Genomic DNA, 22,863 nt, shown 5'->3' with positions numbered 1-22,863 from the left:
GAAAAGAAGAAACTAATAATGATAATGATAACACTAATAAAAGGATTGGAATATACAAGTGATTGGCACAATGCAATTGCTCACCACCCACCGACCGACACCCAGTTATTCCCTGAGTGGCAATCCCCCCGCCCCCACTCCCCCCAGTTTATATACCAGATGTGACATCACATGGTATGGAATACCCTGTTGGACAGTTTGGGTCAGCTGCCCTGGCTGTGTCCCCTCCCAACTTGTGCCCCTCCAGCCTTCTCGCTGGCTGGGCATGAGAAGCTGAAAAATCCTTGACTTTAGACTAAACAGTACTTAGCAACAACTGAAAACATCAGTGTTATCAACATTCTTCACATACTGAACTCAAAAACATAGCACTGTACCAGCTACTAGGAAGACAATTAATGCTATCCCAGCTCAAACCAGGACAACAAGGAATTCTTGTTTAAACAAGCCTGAGTAAGAGGGAGAGGGAGGAAGAAGACTGTGAATAAAGAAATCCATATATACAGACCACCCACCAAAATCTGCCATCATTATCTGATTCTGAATGCTATGATTAAATGCATTAACTGGTTTTGATTATACCTAGTAAAGCTAGACAATGCAAGTAATAGATGTTATTTCCAACAATAAGGGCTGTAATTTCAGTGGTTCCTAACATATACACAGATTGCTCTAGTACCAATAAATTCTCAGTACAGATCTCTGGTTGGCCTTTTTGCACAGTTTTCCATCTCTTATATACATATAAGGGGTTACTATGTGTGAGGAAAGACAGATTACAGACGCATCTGAGAAAAGATTGAGCCACTCAAACATTCATTTCTGGACACCCAAATGTACCTACACATAGATTACATATTAATCACCGCCTTAAAAATAACTTTGATCATGATGTCATTCTGAATAATATCAACATGTTCATACATGGATATGTTGAAATTTCATCTGAAACTTTGTCTTTTGTTTTACTTTTTGAAAGCACCATGCATTTGACAACATGGACTTCCTTTTCTGAACTTCTGCTGATTCAGTTTACAGCAAGTCATAACACATGGCAGCAGGCAAAAAAAAAGATTTTAAAAAAAGATAAATTTAATTTATATTCAAATTGCAGTAACAATTACAGCTGTTGTCTCCACAGATATTCCAAATGCAACCTACCATGTTCTGATGTGAGAAGTGAGAACAGGCTGAACAAAATTTGATCAAAGAAAGCAGCACAGCAGCGTGACTAGGATAAAATGACCCATCTCTGTTGGGTTCTTATTAGGAGAGTGGCATTTAGGCTTAAGTAGCTTCTATAAAGCATGGTCACTGCAAATTCAGACAATGGGAAAATAGGACCTCTATTCTGATTCCTAGTGAAGATCTCCAGTATCCTTTTTGCTGCTTAAGATATGTTAGATGTTTGAGTTTGGGCCACAGATTATAGAATAGAGTCATAGTATCATAGAACCATAGAATTATTTAGATTGGAAAAGACCCTTAAGATCATTGAGTCCAACCATTAACTTAACACTACCAAGTCCACCACTAAACCATGTCCCTAAGTGCCACATTGTTGTGGTTTAAGCCCAGCTGGCAACTAAGCAACATGCAGCCGCTTGCTCACTCCTCCCCCCCACCTGTCAGATGGGGAGGACAATCAGAAGAAAAAGGTAAAACAGGACAGTTTAATACGACAACACAAGGACAGAAGAAGTAATAATAAGAATAATACTAATAAAAGAATGTATAAAGCAAGTGATGCACAATGAATGCAATTGCTTACCACCTGGAACCTGATGCTCAGCCCTTTCCCGAACCACGATCCCTCCTCCCCCTGGCCATCTCCCCAGTTATATACTGAGCATGACATCATATGGTATCGAATATTCCCTTGGCTAGTTGGGTCAGCTGTCCTGGCTGTGTCCCCTCCCAGCTTCTTGTAAAAATTAACTCTATCTTAGCCAAACCCAGGACATTATCCACCCTTTATTCTATACCATTGTGGTAGGTTGACCCTGGCTGTATGCCAGGTGCCTACCAAAGCCATTCTATCACTCCCCCATCCTCAGCTGGACAGGGGACAGAAAATATAACAAAGGGCTCATGGGTTGAGATAAGGACAGGGAAAGATCACTCAACCAATTTCTGTCACGGGCAAAACAGACTCCACTTGGGGAAAATTAACTCAATTTATTGCAAATCAACCAGAGTAGGGTAATGAGAAATAAAACCAAATCTCAAAACACCTTCCCTTCACCCCTCCCTTCTTCCTGGGCACAACTTCACTCACGGATTCTCTACCTAACCCCCCAGCGGTGCAGGGGGATGGGGAATGGGGTTTACGGTCAGTTTGTCACATGTTATTTCTGCCGCTTCATCCTCCTCAGGGGCAGGACTCATCACACTCTTCCCCTGCTCCAGCATGGAGTCCCTCCCACAGAAGACAGTCCTCCACGAACTTCTCCAATGTGGGTCCTTCCCAAGGGCTGCAGTTCTTCACAAACTGCTCCAGCATGGGTCCCTTCCACGGTGTGCAGTCCTTCAGGAGCACACTGCTCCAGCGTGGGTCCCCCACGGGGTCACAAGTCCTGCCAGAAAACCTGCTCCGTGGGCTCCTCTCTCCACAGATCCGCAGGTCCTGCCAGGAGCCTGCTCCAGCGCAGGCTTCCCATGGGGTCACAGCCTCCTTCGGGCACCCACCTGCTCCGGCATGGGGTCCTCCATGCACTGCAAGTGGATATCTGCTCCACCGTGGACCTCCATGGGCTGCAGGGGGACAACCTGCCTCACCATGGTCTTCACCACGGGCTGCAGGGGAATCTCTGCTCTGGCGCCTGGACCATTTCCTCCCCCTCCTTCTTCACTGACCTTGGTGTCTGCAGGGTTGTTTCCCTTACATGTTCTCACTCCTCTCTGTGGCTGCCGTTTCTGTGTCTGATGCAACTTTTTTTCCTTCTCTAAATATGTTATCACAGAGCTGCTACCACTATCGCTGAGTGGCTCAGCCTTGGCCAGCAGCATGTCTGTCTTAGAGCTGGCTGGTATTGGCTCTGTCGGACATAGGGGAAGCTTCCAGCAGCTTCTCACAGAAGCCACCCCTGTAAACTCCCACTACCAAAACCTTGCCACACAAACCCAACACAACCATCTACGTCATGCCCAGATCTTAAACTTTCCAATTAATCACCACCACTTTCCCTGTCTTTGATATATATACACACACAGAGATATCATTCCCTTAGTCTACAGGCCAGCCCTCTAACGTGTGCGTTGAGTTCGTTTAATCCATGACTTTGGAGCTCCATCTGTTGTAACAGTCTGTCAGGGTAGGAGAGATGGTGTGTGGCATTGGATTGTTGCATGCTGCATCCAGAGCTTGTGGCTGGTGCATTTGGTGTGGGCCACGCCCATGGTCTGCAGGTTGAAGACGTTGGTCTTGAGGAGTTGCTGGGCGCCAGTTGCTGAAGCCAGTTCAGGTTTGTATTGGGTCTGGCTGAGATGGAGTTAACTTTCCCCATAGCAGCCTTCATAGTGCTGTGCTCTGTGATGGTAGCTAGAAAGGTGTTGATAACACAGCAGTGTTTTGGCTACTGCTGAGCAGTGCTTGCACAGCATCAACGCTGTCTCTCCAATATTTCCCACCCCCTCACCAGCAGGCTGGGGGTGGGCAGGATCTTGGGAGGGGACATAGCAGCTGACCCAAACTGACCAAACAGATATTCCATACCATATGACGTCAGCTCAGCTATAAAAGCTAAGTAAAGAGAAATGGAAAGGGGGTCTTCCGGAGCAACCACTATGAGTACTGAAGCCCTGCTTCCCAGGAAGTGGCCAGACATCGCCTGCTGATGGGAAGTAGAGAATAAAATCTTTTGTTTTCCTTTGCTTTCACATGTGATCTTTGCTTTTACTTTATTAAACTGTCCTTATCTTGACCCACGAACCTTTCATTATATTTTCCCTCCCCTGTCCAGTTGAGGAAGGGGAGCGATAGAGAGGCTTTAGTGGGCACCTGGCATTCAGCCAGGGTCAACCCACCACAAAGTTCCATCACCGCTGCACTTTGCTCATTTTCATCAAAGTCCATCCTTCAGTGATTTGGGTGATTCTTACTGTAATACCACTGATATGGCTGTCCTGGTTTCAGCTGGGATAGAGTTCATTTTCTTTCTAGCAGCTGGTATAGTGCTATGTTTTGGATTTAGTATGAGAAGAATGTTGATAACACACAGATGTTTTCAGTTGTTGCTAAGTACTGTTTAGTCTAAAGTCAAGGATTTTTCAGCTTCTCATGCCCAGCCAGCGAGAAGGCTGGAGGGGCACAAGAAGTTGGGAGGGGACACAGCCAGGGCAGCTGACCCAAACTGTCCAACAGGGTATTCCATACCATGTGATGTCACATCTGGTATATAAACTGGGGGGAGTTGGCCTGGGGGTGGATTGCTGCTCGGGAACTAACTGGGCATTGGTCGGCAAGTGGTGAGCAATTGCATTGTTCATCACTTGTTTTGTATATTCCAATCCTTTTATTATTAGAATTGTAATTTTATTGGTTTTATTGTTATCATTATTAGTTTCTTCCTTTCTGTTCTATTAAACTGTTCTTATCTCAACCCACGAGTTCTACTTTTTTTTCCAGATTCTCTCCCCCATCCCACTGGGTGGGGGGAAATGAGTAAGCGGGCTGCGTGGTGCTTAGTTGCTTGCTGGGGTTAAACCATGACACATTAATATGGCATATAACAACTATAGTATGATGACATACAGTGGCAGGGTTATATAGCAACTAACATCATACAATTTAATTCACTGGCTATTCTCACCTAAAATCCAGTCCCCTGGAGGCACACATCGGACTTCCCCATCCTTCCACATCACCCACTAAGTGCACCCATGTCCTTGAGCAAAAGTAGTCCCACAGTGGGTTTGCATTTGCCCAAGGCAGGAGTAACCCAGACTGTCTTCCCTAAAATATTTTTTATGTGCACTACAGGGACTTTATCCACTTCTACAGTATGTAAAAGTTCTGATTGGGCAGGACCACCACGATTCGCAGATCTTCTGGTGTTGACCTACCAGGTGGCTTTTGCTAAATGTGAATCCCAGTGTTTGAAGGTTCCATGCTCCAATAGTGTCAGTGTAGTTTTTAGCAGTCCATTCTGTCGTTCAGTTTTCCTGGAGGCTGGTGCATGATAAGGATGTGATGCACCCACTAAATGCCATGCTCTTTGGCCCACGTGTCTATGAGGTTGTTTCGGAAATGAGTCCCGTTGTCTGACTCAATTCTTAGTGGGGTAGCCTTGGCTACTTTGGGTCAGCTGTCCTGGCTGTGCCCCCTCCCAGCTTCTTGTGAAAATTAACTCTATCATTTCAGCTGAACCCAAGACACATATCTACATGTCTTTTAAATACCTCCAGGGATGGTGACTCAATCACTTCCCCGGGCAGCTTGTTCCAATGCCTGACAACCCTTTCGGTGAAGACATTTTTCCTAATATCCAATCTAATCCTCCCCTGGCGCAACTTGAGGCCATTTCCTCTCGTCCTATCTCCAGCCACCTGACAGAAGAGACCAACACCCACCTCGCTACAACCTCCTTTCAGGTAGTTGTAGAGAGTGATAAGGTCTCCCCTCAGCCTCCTCTTCTCCAGGCTAAACAACCCCAGTTCCCTCAGCCGCTCCTCATAAGACTTGAGCTCCAGACCCTTCACCAGCTTTGTTGCTCTTCTTTGGACACGCTCCAGCACCTCAAGTGTCTTTCTTGTAGTGAGGGGCCCAAAACCGAACACAGTATTTGAGGTGTGGCCTCACCAGTGCCAAGTACAGGGGGACGATCACTTCCCTGCTCCTGCTGGCCATGCTATTTCTGATACAGGCCAGGATGCTATTGGCCTTCTTGGCCACCTGGGCACACTGCTGGCTCATATTCTGCCAGCTATCAACCAGCACCCCCAGGTCCTTTTCCGCCGGGCAACTTTCCAGCCACTCTTCCCCAAGCCTATAGCATTGCATGGGGTTGTTGTGATCCAAGTGCAGGACCTGGCACTTAGCCTTGTTGTATCTCATATGATTGGCCTCGGCCCATCGATCCAGCCTGTCCAGATCCCTCTGTAGAGCCTTCCTTCCCTCAAGCAGATCATCTTGTCATAGAAAGAGATCAGGTTAGTCAAGCAAGACCTGCATTTCACAAACCCATGCTGACTGGGCCTGATCACCTTGTTATCCTCTACGTGCTATGTGATATCACTCAAGATGAGCTGCTCTATAACCTTCCCTTGCACTGAGGTCATACTGACAGACCTGTAGTTCCCCAAATCCTCCTTGCAGCCCTTCTTGTAGATGGGTGTCATCACATTTGCTAACCTCCAGTCAACTGGGACCTCCCCGGTTAGCCAGGACTGCTGATAAATGATGGAAAGTGGCTTGGTGAGCACTTCCACCAGCTCCCTCAGCACCCTTGGGTGGATCCCATCCGGCCCCATGGACTAAGAAGTGGTGTAGCAGGTTGCTAACCATTTTCCCTTATATTATGAGGGCTTCATTCTGCTCCCTGTCTCTGTCTTCCAGCTCAGCAGACTGGGTACCCCAAGATTTAGATGACATAAGTCACTTCTTCCAAAAGAATTGTTACATTTCAGAAATATTTCACACACTCGAATTGGTCTTTGCCATAATATAAAACAATTCTCTGTCATATCCCCTGTAAGAAGAGAGATCTAGGTTTTTGCAAGTCAGCAGAACTAAATACCGTTAACTATTTAGGACTAAAGTTCTAGTTTAAGATGACACAGATATCTGCTCAACTATGCATCAAACCAATGCCTATATTCTCCTTTACTTTCTCTGTTATTCACTACCAAATTGCCTATTGAGAAGAAAATGGTAAACAAGTTACTAATGTTGGTCATGTATCTGCAATCATGAACACTTTACCATTTAATAGCTTAATGCAGGCATGCTTACATTGCTGAAAACAGCAATAATTGCCTCAGGTATTAAGAAAAAATGCAGCCCTTGCTTCCTCTGGGTAAGTCAGGGGCTCAAAGAGAATGTCATTCTATAACAGAGGAAAAATAGCTACTGAAAAAGTACTTTTCCTGCTCTGCACCAAGGTCAGCCAATGCTATAAATCGCTTGTGTGTTAAAAATGTGTCAGAGGAGAACTTCCCAGAGCTTTCTTCAGAGCCTTTGCATTCAAAAGAAGCTTTCTTCAGCATCCTTAATATTTCATCTTCCTGAAGGTATATTATAAAAAAAAAAAAAAAAAAAGGAAGACAAAGAGAGAAAGGGAGAGAAAGCAATACATGCTTCAGCACAGAAAATTCACATTTTCTCTCAGAACAGAACAGAACATAAAATTCTCGATATTTTCTCCAACATTTTGCTAAAATTACATTGGGAACAAGTCAGTACAAACTGCTGCTGTAATAATTAATGTGGTAAATGCATTCTCACTGCTGTCATTGCACTTTGGTTACGGTTTGTAATAGCAGCAAATTGGACAAACCTCAATGAAAGGATTATATTCTTACTTAGGAATGTGATGGTGTAAACTAGAGTACAGTCTACTGGTCTAGACTGCCTTAAGAATTCAAATGTTGCTGGAGACTTGTTTCTGATTAGTTGCATACTTGGTTTTTGCACTCAACCTAGTTGGGATGGGGTAGGATATTCTTTTACCCACCAACAGGATGTGAGAGACTCAAGGTGTGAGAAACAGAAGGAGCAGAATCAAGGGGAGAAAGCAGTTGGTTATCACCAAGAACTATGGTAAACAGTGATCACATATTGGTTCAGTGAACTGCAGAAGCACTGAACATGGACTTTAATGCTACCACTAACAGTTATTATCATTCACTTTCCATGATGACACCATCTACAAGAGCTAACAAAACAACATAAAAACTTACTTGGAGTGAAAATGCTCGTAAAGCAGGAATAGGGATTAAGGCAGCCATAAAGAAAGCAGTAACATTGCTGATAGATGTAAGGGCTATGCTTGCTCCTGTTCGCTTCAAACATTCACCTGTTCTGTCCTGCAAAACAAATGACGTATCGTACAAGTCGTGAATAAGGTGATGTCCTGCAAATGAAGGGGTCATCCTACAGATATAACATGGTAACAGTGAAAACTATTACAAGGAAATTCTGAATACAAGTGTGCATTTGAGAATATGTAAGAGTAAACAATATACTAAGTACACTGTCCAGGAGAAAAGCAGATGACACATGAAGTGCTTACATTTTTTGAGGGTAGCAAACATTATTAAAGCTGACAATGGCTTCAAAAGTCAAAGCTAAATGGATACTGACATTATATCAAATACATCAGTTATTAAGTAGGATGTATTTTGTATCAGTGCAGTCACTTGGTTTTCTCAACATTTTTCAGACAAAATAAGCATGCATTATGTCTTGAAGAAGCATGTAAGAAAAAAAAACCAGAAACCCCAGGAACCACACAAAAAACCAGAGAGAATCAAACACAGGACCCTTTCCCAATGCAGTAGGTTATTTTGAAGCATATGGAGGTTATAGCACAATGACTTTATAGTGCCTGAATGCCGAACCAGCTGGAAAGAGTACATGGAAGACATTGCTTGTACAAAACAAAACTGGCATTTGCTTTTAAATGATTTGTACTTTGGATATGAAACTTTGGACTGAGAATAAAAAGGTCAATAGAAGGAAAAGATTATAAAAGTGAGGAGGATCTTAGATTTCATAATGTGAATAATGTGAATGTCATGGTTAATTATAAATAAAAGGAAAGAAAACCAGGCCCTAGGACAAAGATCTCTAGAACAAAAGCTTTTTAAAAAAATCATTACTAACTAATTCTAGGTATCATATATTTCCCTATATGAGGCTTTTTCTTTTATTTTATTCTTTTATTTTCCCCCAACTCCCCATTTTGTCATTACCTCAAATGGAATTCTCTTATTCTGCCCTGTTTCACTAAATGCATGTACCAGAAGGAATATGTCATCTACACCAACTCCAAGAGCAAGAAAAGGCAAAACCTTGGGGGAGAAATAAAACAAGCAAAAAAACAAGAACATTTTTATATTATTCTTACGATCTACCATGCAGCTAGTCATTAAATGGCTAATCAAAATAACCTTTACGCTACACTCTGAACACAAATCCAAGGTTAAAATGAAAATCAATGGGATGCAATACAGCTATTAACTTTCATTCTGAAAGACTGCTGAAGAACTTGCAGTATACCATTTACAGGTACAAAACCTCACCAAAAGTAATTCAAGTTTTTGGTAGGCAAAGAATATCAGTTAATATTTCACGTTATTTTCAAAATATTTTCAGGAGTTGAACGTCCTGATATATTCAGATGCAAGGACAAAATTTGCAGCTTCTTATATACAACTGGATGCTTGTACTCATATTGGGACACAGAAAAACAAATATCCTAGAATCTACCTAATTAAACAAACTTCAGGATATCTGCCTTTTTCTTTAAAATCGTTTGGCAGCATGTTCTCTTAATTTCTCACAGCACAAGCTACTAGATAGGAGAAAGACACAAGTAAAAATCTAAAAATCAAAATACTTCCTCAGCTTTTGTTTTTTCTCAAAGATTGATTGAGATGCGTTCATTTACTAACAAAGTTCTTGTAATTTAGCAGCAGACTTGTGGCTCCTTCATACCTGAGTTGTGGCAGCATTAAAGGAAATTCCAATCAATGAGCACAGACCCAATCCTGCAGCCACTGAGAGAGCAACCAAGGTGACTCCTGCCAGCCCCACAGCACCCTGAGACTTGGCACAGTCCCACCGCAGCATTGTTAAACAGGCATAGGTAAGCTGAAAGCAGAGCAGGGATTGGATTAGAATGGATCCTTCTCTATCAGCTATCTGCCCCCAACAACATACACAACTTAGAAGCGTTTTTAAACAGAACAGACACATCAGAGATGTTACATAGAGGAATAGGTGACAACCCTGAGGCAGATGTTTACAAACTGCAATTTTTATTTTAAGTATTCTGAAAATGTTCTGGACTGTTGACTGGTAACAAGGCAGCCATTTGAGCCCTGCTATACTACTGGAGTCAATTAAATAAATAGAATTTATTTTCTTACCATTAGTAAGTAGCCACTAGCTACTCTGATAACACTGACATCAGAAAATGACTTTAGAATGTCATCCAGGGTAGTTGTAGTAAAGGAAAGCACCTTCTGAGTAGAGTTTTGTGCAACGCTTTGATGAACAACCTATGGAAAGAAAAATAAAACTTAGTGTGGCTAAAAAAAAGCCCATTATAATCTTCTACAGCACATATCTGAAATCAACTACTTTTGCCTTAATGTTCCTGTTAAACCACACACCCTATACAAGAGATTTCACTGATGCTACATGAAATAAATATTTTTGGTAATTATTTCCTGCAAGATACTGATTATCACACAAGAATTTGCATCCTTCAGGAAAGGCCACTGCATTCACAGATCATTTAAAACATTTAACTTAACTCCTGAAATGTAAAGGAGGTTTCTTCTTTCCATAACTCTGCCATTGATTTGCTGTTGTGAGTTTTGCCTTTAATCCAAGGTCCAGCAAACAGTAAAACCTTCATGGCTTCTCATATGTGAATAAGTAAGCAGTTTCTTAATTAAAAAAAAAGAAGAAATCAGCCTTTTTAAATAGTCTGTTACAGCACAAGGATAACTTTAAAACCAGGAGACAACACTCAGTTCTAGTTTAAGCATCTTCCTTGACAAAATATTATAAAAAGCCATGACTAAAGGCAGTGGATCTTAGTGAAAGTTTATAGTAAGACATCTAGGTTATTTTCAATTTTACCTTAACATACATCCGCTGCCAGGCTTCCAGAATTGCTGCTGCCTTATCCTCACTCCAGTTGATATGTGAAACATATTCATACCCCTTGAAGTGCTCATACATTTGCTTAGGAGTCATTAACTGAAATATGGTTTGCAAAGCCTGGGCACTGTAACAGGGAGAGAAGAGAGAGGAGAAAGAGGCATAAAATAAGCATTTTCAGGAAATGGGTTTTTACTGCATAAAGGCTCAAATGAGAGCCTAATAGGAGCTTGCATGAGTTCTTGTTTTTATAGGCCACATGTTGACATTAAAATTGAACAGAGTGTAATTATTCTACTATGCATCTGGTGCAGCTGTACTGGTCTATACAGTATTGAGGCTAAGTCTGTTTTCACTGAAGTTAGTGAGAGTTTTGCCATTATTTTTAATAGGATCAGTTTCAGGAGCAAAGAATGTGGCCCTACAAATCAGTTATAGAGATCACGACTGACAGACAGATTGCTATGAGGAGAACACAGGAACAGTTATTCCTATGAGATCTTGCAAATGCTGTTGGCAATTTGTCATTTGAAGACCTCGGTCTTTTTCATCCCTTGGTCTTTTTCATCCCTTGGAGATAAATGCCAGACTAAACTCCTGACACCTGACAAGCAGCAAAGAATACACAAAAGGCAATAATTATCCATTGTAAATTTCCACAGTATCTAATTGTATCCAACAATTTTAGAAGCTTAAGGAACTATTTTATTTTTCACCAAGAATAAAGTCTTTCGCTATTTGTTAGAAGACACATCTGTGCACTTTTTCAGAATAAATCAAAATTAGTAAGAAATTAAACTTCAATATTTAGTGTCAATGTAAAAAACATCAAAATCCATATCAGAAATTCTACTAAAAATTATCTGTGTTAAATATGCAAGAATTATACTTCTTTTAGTTTAATATAACTTTGGATTCAGTGTATACATCTAAATAATGTTTTTATATGTCCTATTTTTTTAACACAGTTCTATTTCAAGGGGTTTACCCCCCAAAGTCAAGTGTTCCATGACTTCTTCAAGAAGTCTGAAACCAAGGGTTTTATTTTGTCAGTCAAAAAAATATTCAGGATACAGTGATATAAAGAATATACTTTTCTCTGTATTGACCCTAAACAAACAGTTCAATGGAGATTTTGGAATTCTGAGAAAAGTCAAATGAGTGGGCACATTACCAAAGTTATTTCCCCCCCTTTTTTCCTTTGATCTTATTTCAAAAACACAAAGTTGTTCAGTGTTTTAAATACTGTTCAATGCTTTATACATACACTCTAAACAACAAAGTTGCCAGGAAAAAAATATTTCTGAGCAATGTACACTGTCATTTTAGATTAGAAGCAGGCAGCAATGACACCTCCTTAAGTTTAAACAACTGTCTAGTCACTCTTAAATTCTGTCCTCATCAGGGATGTCCTCCTAGACCAGGGTTCATAATACGCATAATTCACAGATTCTGAAAGGCAGTTGATTTTGCATGGTCTGGCCCCCTGCCAAAAAAAACCCAAACCCTAACAAAGAAAAATTTTAACATTTTCTGTAAACATTTGTTTGCTTACCTGACAAGTTTACCAGAACTATTCTTGACTGTACCACCTATAATCAATTCCTCTTGCCAATGCATGTATTTTCTTGACAGTCCATAGCATCCACCACTCAAAACAAGAGCCACATCAAGAGGCTAGAAAAAAGTTTTAAAGAAGCAATTCATCAGTTGCACAACTTCAGACAAACTCATATCCTAAATCAACACCTAGTATAATGAAATAACAGATATTGAAGATCATCTAGGAAGTCTACAAAGAGAAATGTGTTCAACAAATGGAGTAGACAAACTAGCCCGATACTTGTTCACCAAACAGCAACTTCTCCAAAGCCTAGTGTGACTGAGAAAGGGATATATAAAGTTGGGTCAACAAAACTGGCCCTACTTGAAGGAAGACCTTGCCAGTGTAGAGAGGCAGCCGTATTCCAGGAGTGACTGCTATTCCAAGAGTGACTGCATTTGCCTGAGGCATGTTGCCTGCTGAAATGGTGTGTCACCGCATTGCCACACCCAGACAGTAGCTGAGAACTGTAATCTCACTCTAAATATGTGTGATTAATATTGCATCACAGGCTGAGGGAAAGTTAGTGACTCTGGGCTAATGGTATATAATAGGAACCAAATAATGAAATCACTGAAGAACATAAAATATATATTACTTGGAAGGGAATGGTACCCTTTTCTCTCACCACACATACAGAGCCTCCCTTGAAAAGATCTATACAAAGATAAGCAAACTTACTTTGGTGGAATTTTTGTTGGGAGCTGTGATTGGACAATCAGGATCAGCAGGATTCAGACAAGGTCGATCCATATAACCATGACCAACCTCTGCTTTATTCAGCATTTCTTCCCATCTCTCCACTTGGTAGTTTATTTTCTTTAACTCTTCTAAGAATTCTAAGGGGTCAAAGTTGATCCACTGCAAAGGAGCTTTCCCTCTGTAAAAGAAATCAGGGGAAAATTACAAAAAAAGACAAAATAAGTACTGAAACATAATTTTTAAATTTGTATTTGCACAAATGAAGTTGTTTTCTGTTACAAGCTACAACCCTTTCTGGTAAGGTTGTTTCATAAAATGAAATGCATGTTTTAATTATATTTGTTTATGTATACTTTTCTTGTAGCCCTGTGGTGATTTTAACAAAAATAGTCAGTACTTACATACCAATTTACTGTATGAAAGGGAATATTCACATGTTAAAAATACTTTCATTTACAAACCAAGTAAAACAAACCATGAAGCACATAAATAACAAAAAAGCAACCAACTGCTGCTTCAAATAATTCAGAGGGAGGGGAGAGGGAAAGAAGGGAAGGCTGAGGAAAGAAATCCTTTCACATAGTATCAGATTACTTCTTGCTCGTCTAATAATCATCTTGCAAATGTAATCAATCGATATAGCTGATCTTTGTTTATCTATAACAATTCTGTGCTCCTGCAAATGCCCTGGCTGCTTGACTATCAACCATCAAGCTTTCCTGCTACCATGGCTGTCATCACTATCACTGTCATGTCTCCCACCCCTCACTTTTGAATTTGTGATGTTGACAAACTACAAAGGCTTTTAGCTGTCTTATTTTGTGATTCAAACCACACTGTATCTGCTTAACCAGGCTTAATTCTTTATTTGCAATCTCCCAACCAGAAAATGCAACCCCCCTTATTTCCCTACCTAAAACTGTACACTAAACATTAGGAGATAGCCATTGCAAATTGCTTTCAGAGCCATATGCAAACCAGGACAGAAACAATAACTAACTCAAATGCTAACTCTTGCATAATTAACAGAAAATGTCTGCACAGATTAACAATTAACTCTTTGAATGATCCAGGGCATATAATATCACACTTGCAAATTGTGAGAAACCACCCATAAAGGATATATTTGGTTTCTTTAATGATCTCATAAGCAAAGGGTTTTAGTTTTATTCTTTAGGAAGACTTGAGTTTTTTCCCAAGAGACCTACATTTTCTTAGAAATAAAATTAATTCCCAGGCAATGTTTTTGTAGTTTGGGGGGGGGATAAAAAAAAAGAAGTTTATTTCCAAAAAAGCTTGAATTCAGAATTTTTATTTCCTTTTGCATGCTAGCAGAACAAGAAAAGTAATGACACAGGACTTGAATTGATGCATACAAATAATCTTTTAGAAACAGAAAAATCTTTGTTCAATTAAATAAAAAATCCATGTGCATTTTCTGCAAAGACATTACAATTTATTTTTTATTTTTTGGTTAAATCAGAATCTGAATAAGCAATGGGATGCAACTCAAAATCATGCATCATTTTACTATTAAAATCAGACAGACTGGAAATTTATAAAACCTGCATGCTTACAATAGATAGGCAGTTCCTGACTGTAGCTTTGCTCCCTCCCAGAAGCAGTCCAAAGGAGTGATAATTAAACAAGGATAAAGATATTCTATGATCTGTCAAAGTCAGAAAGGGGAAAAAAAACCACAGTTAGACTACAATATAATCTAAACAACACAAGCTGAATCATGAGACTACAAAATGGTTATAACCAAATGCCTGTTATACCTACCTGGTCCATGTAACCTGCTTCTGTGATGAGTTCTCCTGATTTATAACATAAGTGTTCCAATTTCCATTGTCTGTAATAAATATAAAGAATGAGTATTTTTTTTCTTTCACAGTTACTGAAAATTTATTTTTAAAATGTAACATACATTAAAATTGCAACTCACATAGACATGGTGGCCTCAAGTAGTGAATCATTGAGAAAGACAAAACTAGAAATATTTATTTCATTTATGCTAAACAGTCTCTGTAAATTAAAAATAATGGAACTACTTTTGGATTAATAGGCTAGTTGACACAACTAAAAGGGACAGAAATGTGGCTTTATATAAATGAGACCACTTGTGACTTAAGATAGCACTCAGTGACACAAGAGAGAAGTCAGCTTCAGGCTCAGACTAGCTCTGACTCAAGCACGTAGGAGAAAAGAAACCATTAGAATTTCTGTTTTCCTTGTTCACCTGTATTACAATTTCCACTGTAGTGGCTTATAGCACCTTAGACAAGGCAGGAGCTGGGTAAAAGATAATTGGAGTCTAGGTATTAGTTCATTTAGGCATCAGTTAGATGTGCTGAAATCATGTAAGTAGTAACCCTGGAGGAACCACTTGTCATGGTGAGATCTCACTAGCCCAAAGCTGGTGCCTTGTTAAGGTGCACTTTTAGTATTTTTATTGTTGGACAACTCCTGCTTTTCGGACAACTCCCAACCCTCAGTATGTATACACAGACACTCTGAAGGCCAACTCTACTATGATTGCATCTATGTTATTAAATAGCCCAGTAATTCCACCCACTGCCATTTCTCTTCCATTTGCATTTTCCCTTTAAACCCAAACTACTGGAAGGCTTTTCATTGTTAAGAATCCCATCAATAAAGTCCTATTTTTAAGAGCACAGTTATCATTCCTTTACCAAGAAAAATGCTGGACACTGTTAGCACTGCTCATAAAGGTACATTTTCAGAATCTCATCCAACACCTCTTATACCATTTTATTTGTTAGAAAGTCAACTAGTCACTGCTATCATGCCACAATTTCAAGCATCAGTAATTAGTGACATTCAAATCAAAACACAGTTCTAAGGGAAAGGTTCTGAAGTGCTAGCCATTAAAAATATATGCAAGGAAACATCTGTCCACTTTCTAGCTGTTACAGATGATCAAGAAAACTTTTGCTTTTCTCCTTACCTGTTGTACATATAAACATCTACTCTGCTGGCCTGAAGTGTAGAGTCAAGGTGCTGTCTGAGTGCTTCTATTGTTAGTACATTAGCACCATCTTCCTGTGGAGTCTGAATCATGAGCTGGGGGTTAAACATGGCCTCTTCTCCAATCTTCTGCCGTGTGTAATTTAATTCCCGACTCACTCGTCCACCAACTGATGAATAAATATTAATAGCTTTGTATTAGCTAATAACAGCTTATTCTGGATTCATATGATGAGCACTCTCTGGTCAGAAAATCTTTACCATGTGCATGGAATATTCTACCTCAAACTGATTACAGTGTAGCTCTTAATCTAACATCAAATTTATTTTAGTAACAGTGTAACAAAAAACATATTCCCCATTAAAAAAAATGCCATTGTCCCTACTGCACTAAAACACTGATGTGCAAATTGGAGCCTCTTTTAAACAACATGCTTTTTTCTGTATTAGAACCAATATTCCGTATATATAAAAGCCAAAACCTTTTCCTTGCAGACCAGACCAAATACTCTGATGTTACAATTTCTTTCACTTGTATAAACAGTCTGCTCCAGTAGCACATTTCAATTTACACTCTTCTAAATAATTTGGCAAAGGCAGAAGGGGGATGTTTCTCTTCAGTTAAAAAAGGGGAAGAGGGAAAGAGTAAGTGAGCATGAGTACTTATTTCAGCCTTATATAAAGTGAAAAAATATTAAATTCACATGAAGAGGTGCAGTCCTGAGTGCAACAGAGTGTAGCAGAAAGGACCATATACAAACAATTTGCCCTAGTGGTCCAGTACCTGCATAACATGGTGTGATTCAGGGGATAATTCATACACAACATCTGTTTCTAAACCCACATGAGCTGAGCAGGTGTGCTCCATATCAAAACATGTATTAAAAAAAAGAAAAAGGCAGAGAGAGACTGCAAAGGAGACAGGCTCTAGAGAGAGCCATATTCAACTTGCCTTGCCAGAGAAAATTACATAATGGAAAATTATCTTCCCACTTACAAAAAAGCATTCAGCTAGAGTATATACACTTTACATAACCTCCCCTATAGTCTCTCTAGAAAATGCATGTGGGAGAGGGTTCAATTAATTCAGCCCATTAGCTGAATCAAGACCTCATCCAGATGAGGAGGACAAGAACACCACCAATATATTGTTTCCATCCCTTACAATTTATTAACTTTATTACTCTGCTAGGTCCAAGCTACAGACCTGGTCTAATTTGTTACATTTTCTTCAGTTCTAGTCACCTTGACACTGGTGATCTGAATTACTGACAAAGTTCAGTTCTGCAACAGTGGGAATAGAAACTATACATGTAAATCTCTCTTAGACCACGTAATGGAAGACTGATCTGTAACCAGTCGGCAGTGTGAGAGACGACATTCTCAAGTCTGAATGAGCCTAGGACATACTTTTTCAATCAGTTGGACCATCACTCTACCTGTAACCCCCCTGGGGCTAATGGGACCATCAGGCAAGAAGCTAGGCCCCAGCATGGATAAAGCTGTCAGAATTCCTCAACAATTATAGTCATTCTGGCACAAAGCATCACTTAATTTTTAGTTCAAGAATTCTTTGAAGAAATAAGTATTTCTACAACACACTCCAACCATTTTCTCAGCCTGTCATATGTGGCACTACCTCCTTCACATCATGTAACAATGTAACAAAAAATAAAAAGCAAAGTATAAATTCCATACCTAGATTCCCCTTATAACTTATTAACATCCTTCTTATTACAGTGACAGGATATACAATAAACAAGACTGCATATGCATGGTAACAAAAAAGCTATTGTTAATTTATATCAATAATTAAACCCTAAAACCACTTAGACTTCGCCTCAAGTGTTTGAGTATATGCACGTTAATCACAACTAAATGCAAATTCAAATCAAATAGCATACTCCATATCAAATGATCATTCTAGATTGAAAGTTACTTCACAAACCCATATATCAGATTTGTTGTACTGCTACTGTGTTGAAAGAAGTGATTGTCCCACTATGTTCAGCACTGGTGTGGCTTCACCTTGAGTACTGTGTGCAGTTTTGGGCTCCACAATATAAGGATATAAAAATATTAGAATGTGTCCAAAGGAGGGCAACAAAGATGGTGAAAGGACTAGAGGGCATGACTTATGAGGAGCTGCTGAGGATAGGTTTGTTCAGCTTAGAGAAGAAGAGACTGAGGGGTGAACTCATTGCTGTCTACAACTTCCTCATGAGGGGGAGTGGAGAGGGAGGTGCTGATCTCTTCTCTCTAGTGTCCAGTGATAGGATGCAAGGGAATGGCTTAAAGCTGCATCAGATTGGATATTAGGAAAAAGTTCTTCACTGAGTGGGTGGTCAAGCACTGGAACAAGCTCCCCAGGGAAGTGGTCATGGCCCCAAGCCTGCTGGTGTTTAACAAGCATTTGGACAATGCTCTTAGATATACGGTTTAACATTTAGGTTGCCCTGGGTGGAGTTAGTCGGATACAATGATCCTCATGGGTCCCTTCCAACTCAGGATATTCTATGATTCTATGACTTATAAAATTCCAATTTCATTCATGAGGCTGATGTTCATGTCCACTGCTGTCTTTCTCCACCAGCCAGTACTCTATGATATGCTAATAAATTTTGCTTTGTCTTACAGGGACAAAGCGGTAGGGATAGGGGAGCACATGTATTCTAATCTATATGTCTTGGAACAAAAGCTTGCTTTTGCAGTTCTTTATATTGCAAGTACTTCAGAACACAAAATGTCACTTTCTCTTTTTTTTGTTTAAATGCTACCCAAGGCAATAAAGACCCAATTGGATGAGGACTTTGGAGTCAACCATAAACATCTACTCACACTACTATACTCTCTCCCATTCCACTCACACTTCACTTTTGAATTTAACTAGGACTTGAACCAACAGATCAAACCATGCAAGACAAAGGGCAGCATTCCTATCTGCTGAAAGTGACCAATTGTTTATTATCAAAACAAATGATTGCTTCAGAGAGGGGTGCCTCTCTGAAGTACATATACACTAATTCATGCAGCATGGTGTGAGAGACTGAAAGAGTTAATGTCTCAAACACTGTGGTGGGGCAAGTTCTGCATAACAACAAACAGTGCAGAGCAGCTGAGAAGCCAGTTAGCAACAGGGCAAGGAGGGCATGCTGGAGGGTGCACCGTTCCGTGTTCTGTGTTCTGATATGCTGAGCAGGGCAGCTCACCATATATGGCCAAAGGTCATATAAAGTTTATTTGAGGAAGGGGCTCAAGGCCGCTGGAGGAACCCTTCGCAACCACCAACCCCCAATGGCACCTGCACACAAGATTGAGAGTTACATAAGTACTTATGGGTGGTGTGCAGAAGACCAAGAGGAGTGTGATTGATGTGAGAAAAGGCATGAACTGGGCTATAAAAGATGCTGAATGCCAGGTGCCCACCAAAGCTGTTCTATCACCCCCCCATCCTCAGCTGGACAGGGGAGAGAAAATATAACAAAGGGCTCATGGGTCGAGATAAGGACAGGAGAGATCACTCACCAATTACCGTCACGGGCAAAACAGACTCAGCTTTGGGAAAATTAACTCAATTTATTACAAATCAACCAGAGTAGGGTAATGAGAAATAAACCCAAATCTCAAAACACCTTCCCTCCACCCCTCCCTTCTTCCTGGGCACAACTTCACTCCCGGATTCCCTACCTAACCCCCCAGTGGTGCAGGGGGACGGGGAATGGGGTTTACGGTCAGTTTGTCACATGTTATTTTCTGCCGCTTCATCCTCCTCAGGGGCAGGACTCATCACACTCTTCCACTGCTCCAGCGTGGAGTCCCTCCCACAGGAGACAGTCCTCCACAAACTTCTCCAATGTGGGTCCTTCCCACGGGCTGCAGTTCTTCACAAACTACTCCAGCATGGGTCCCTTCCACAGTATGCAGTCCTTCAGGAGCAGACTGCTCCAGCGTGGGTCCCCCATGGGGTCACAAGTCCTGCTATAAAACCTACTCCGTGGGCTCGTCTCTCCACAGATCCACAGGTCTTGCCAGGAGCCTGCTCCAGCACGGGCTTCCCACAGGGTCACAGCCTCCTTCGGGCACCCACCTGCTCCACCGTGGACCTCCATGGGCTGCAGGGGGACAGCCTGCCTCACCATGGTCTTCACCATGGGCTGCAGGGGAATCTCTGCTCTGGCACCTGGAGCACCTCCTCCCCCTCCTTCTTCACTGACCTTGGTGTCTGCAGGGTTGTTTCTCTTACATGTTCTCACTCCTCTCTCCAGCTGCAGTTTCTGTTCTGCCGCAAGTTTTTTTTCCCCTTCTTTAAATATGTTATCACAGAGGCAGTACCACTATTGCTGATTGGCTCAGCCTTGGCCGACGGCGGGTCCATCTTAGAGCCGGTTGGTATTGGCTCTGTCGGACACAGGGGAAACTTCCAGCAGCTTTTCACAGAAGCCACCCCTGTAACCCCCCTGCTACCAAAAACCTTGCCACACAAACCCAATAGTGTCGTTTCACCTTAATTTAGCCTGAGGGAATTCTGAACTCACCACAATCCCTCTCTGGTCTGTCCAGCCTGGGTCGTGACACGTGGGGAACACGAGGAGTTAGAAATCTGTGTGCATTTGCAGGGCTATGATCTAGAGATACATACACACAGCTACAAGCAGCCTCACATTCACACACCCTGGTCCTCATGGGGGACTTCAACCACCCTGACATCTGCTGGAGGGACAACACAGAAGGGCATAAGCAAACCAGGAGGTTCCTGGACTGCATCGACAACAACTTCCTGATAGAAGTGACAGAGGAGCTGACAAGGAGAGGGGCTCTGCTGGACCTCATACTCACCAATAAGGAGAGGCTCATTAGGGATAAGAAGGTTGAAGGCAGCCTTGGCTGCAGCGACCATGAGATGGTGGAGTTTAGGATCCTGAGGGGAGGGAGAAGAGCAAAAAGCAAGATCACAACCTTGGACATCAGGAGAGCAGACTTTGGCCTGTTCAGGGATCTACTTAGTAGAGTCCCATGGGATAAAACCCTGAAGGGGAGAGGGGCCTAAGAAAGCTGGTTAATAATGAAGGATCACCTCCTCCAAGCTCAAGAGAAGTCCATCCCAACAAAGAGGAAATCAGGCAAAAACGCCAGGAGGCCTGCATGGATAGACAAGGAGCTCCTGGCAACACTCAAACAGAAAGCATACAAAAGGTGGAAGCAGGGACAGGTAACTTGGGAGGAACACAGAACACTGTCCAAGCATCCAGAGATGAAGTTAGGAAATTCAAAGACTACGTGGAATTGAATCTGCTGAGGGATGTCAAAGACAACAAGAAGGGCTGCTATAAATACATGGATAACAAAAAGAAGAGTAGAGAAATTGTGGGCCTGCTGCTGAATGGGGCAGGGGACCAGGTGACACAGGACATGAAAAAGGCTGAGGTAACAAATGCCTCCTTTGCTTCAGTGTTTACTAGCAAGACAAGCCTTCAAGAGTCCCAGATACCAGGGGAAAAATGTGGGGCAAGGAATACCTACCCGTGGTGGAAGAGAATCAGGTCAGAGAATACTTAAGCAAACTAGACATACAAGAAAGTTATCAGGCGTAGTCAGCATGGATTCACAAAGTGGAAGTCATGCTTGACCACCCTGATAACCTTCTACAATGAAATGACTGGCTTGGTAGACAAGGGGAGATATTATCTACCTTGACTTGAGAAAGGCCTTCGACACTGTCTCCCATAAGATTGTCATAGAGAAGCTGATGAAGTATGGGCTGGATGAGCAGACAGCAAGGTGGGTTGGAAAATGGCCAAATGGCCAGGCCCAGAGGGTGGTGATCAGTGCCACAAAGTCTAGTTGGAGGCCAGTAACTATTGATGTACCCCAGGGGTCAATATACTTGTCACGATCCGGACTGGACAGACCAGGGAGTGGAGTTGAGTTCCGAATTCCCTAGGGCTAAATTAAGGTGAAACGACACCAAACGATCAGTTAAACATTTTATTCATGGCAGAAGCAAACTGAACATGGGAGGCATAACAGCAGGTGGTGTGATTTCTCACAACAGGAATTGGCATGGAAAAACCTCAGTGACCCATGTAACCCGTGGTAACCACATATACATCAATTCAGGGAATAAGGGGATCCCTCCTGTTGAGTCAGGAGGTTCAGAGCAGACCCCCTTGCTTTCTAGACTCCTTCAGAGAGGAGCCTAGGGGCAGTGATATAGAGAACGAACTGCTAATTGCTTAATGATTGTCTCTGTAACTTTACATACCAAGGACTGGTGTTTGTCAAGGATTAAGCCTGTCAGAGACTGGTACTTGGGAGTGATGAGCAAGAAGGAACCATGAACAATCACAAAGCTTAATTAAATGTTTGATGAATTTACCATCTTGTCAAGAAGGCACAAGTAGAGGCCTTGCTTGAATAGATAGGGCCAGAAAAGATAAGAACTCCTGCCTTTGTTCTCATCCTTGTAGATAATTTAGCTTAAACTAACCATATGGTTCTACACCACTAATGAAAACTTAGATAATAAGAGCACTAACAAGCACTGATGTATCAAAACATGTAAAAGACCATACTGTGCAGAATCACCTGAGGAGGGTCAAATAGCGGACAAGTGAGGAAGACTCCTGAAGACCACCAGAGACCTTCAATGTGCCTGCGTAAAGGACATTTGCATATGCTAATAGTTTCCAGGAAAACTAATGAATATGTATAACATTTCTCGGAAATCTAGTGA

General features: G+C 41.4%; 1 protein-coding gene across 2 annotated transcripts in view; it reads right to left on the bottom strand.

Annotated features, from left to right (window-relative positions):
• LOC126035435 (protein patched homolog 1-like) overlaps positions 1-22,863 on the bottom strand; it is a 132,558-nt gene that overhangs the window by 60,995 nt on the left and 48,700 nt on the right. For both annotated transcript variants that reach the window (XM_049793981.1, XM_049793982.1), the window contains exons 3-12: positions 16,111-16,300; positions 14,925-14,994; positions 14,717-14,808; positions 13,119-13,317; positions 12,390-12,511; positions 10,814-10,961; positions 10,093-10,224; positions 9,659-9,814; positions 8,914-9,012; positions 7,900-8,025 (exon numbers count right to left, since the gene is read on the bottom strand). In XM_049793981.1, coding sequence (XP_049649938.1) covers positions 7,900-8,025; positions 8,914-9,012; positions 9,659-9,814; positions 10,093-10,224; positions 10,814-10,961; positions 12,390-12,511; positions 13,119-13,317; positions 14,717-14,808; positions 14,925-14,994; positions 16,111-16,300 — 1,334 coding nt within the window. The remainder of the gene's footprint in view (positions 1-7,899; positions 8,026-8,913; positions 9,013-9,658; positions 9,815-10,092; positions 10,225-10,813; positions 10,962-12,389; positions 12,512-13,118; positions 13,318-14,716; positions 14,809-14,924; positions 14,995-16,110; positions 16,301-22,863) is intronic.

This window comes from Accipiter gentilis, chromosome W (assembly GCF_929443795.1).
Source record: "Accipiter gentilis chromosome W, bAccGen1.1, whole genome shotgun sequence".
Taxonomy (NCBI): domain Eukaryota; kingdom Metazoa; phylum Chordata; class Aves; order Accipitriformes; family Accipitridae; genus Astur; species Astur gentilis.
The sequence above is the reverse complement of the archived record's forward strand: the minus strand, read 5'-3'. Positions and strand labels throughout refer to the sequence as shown.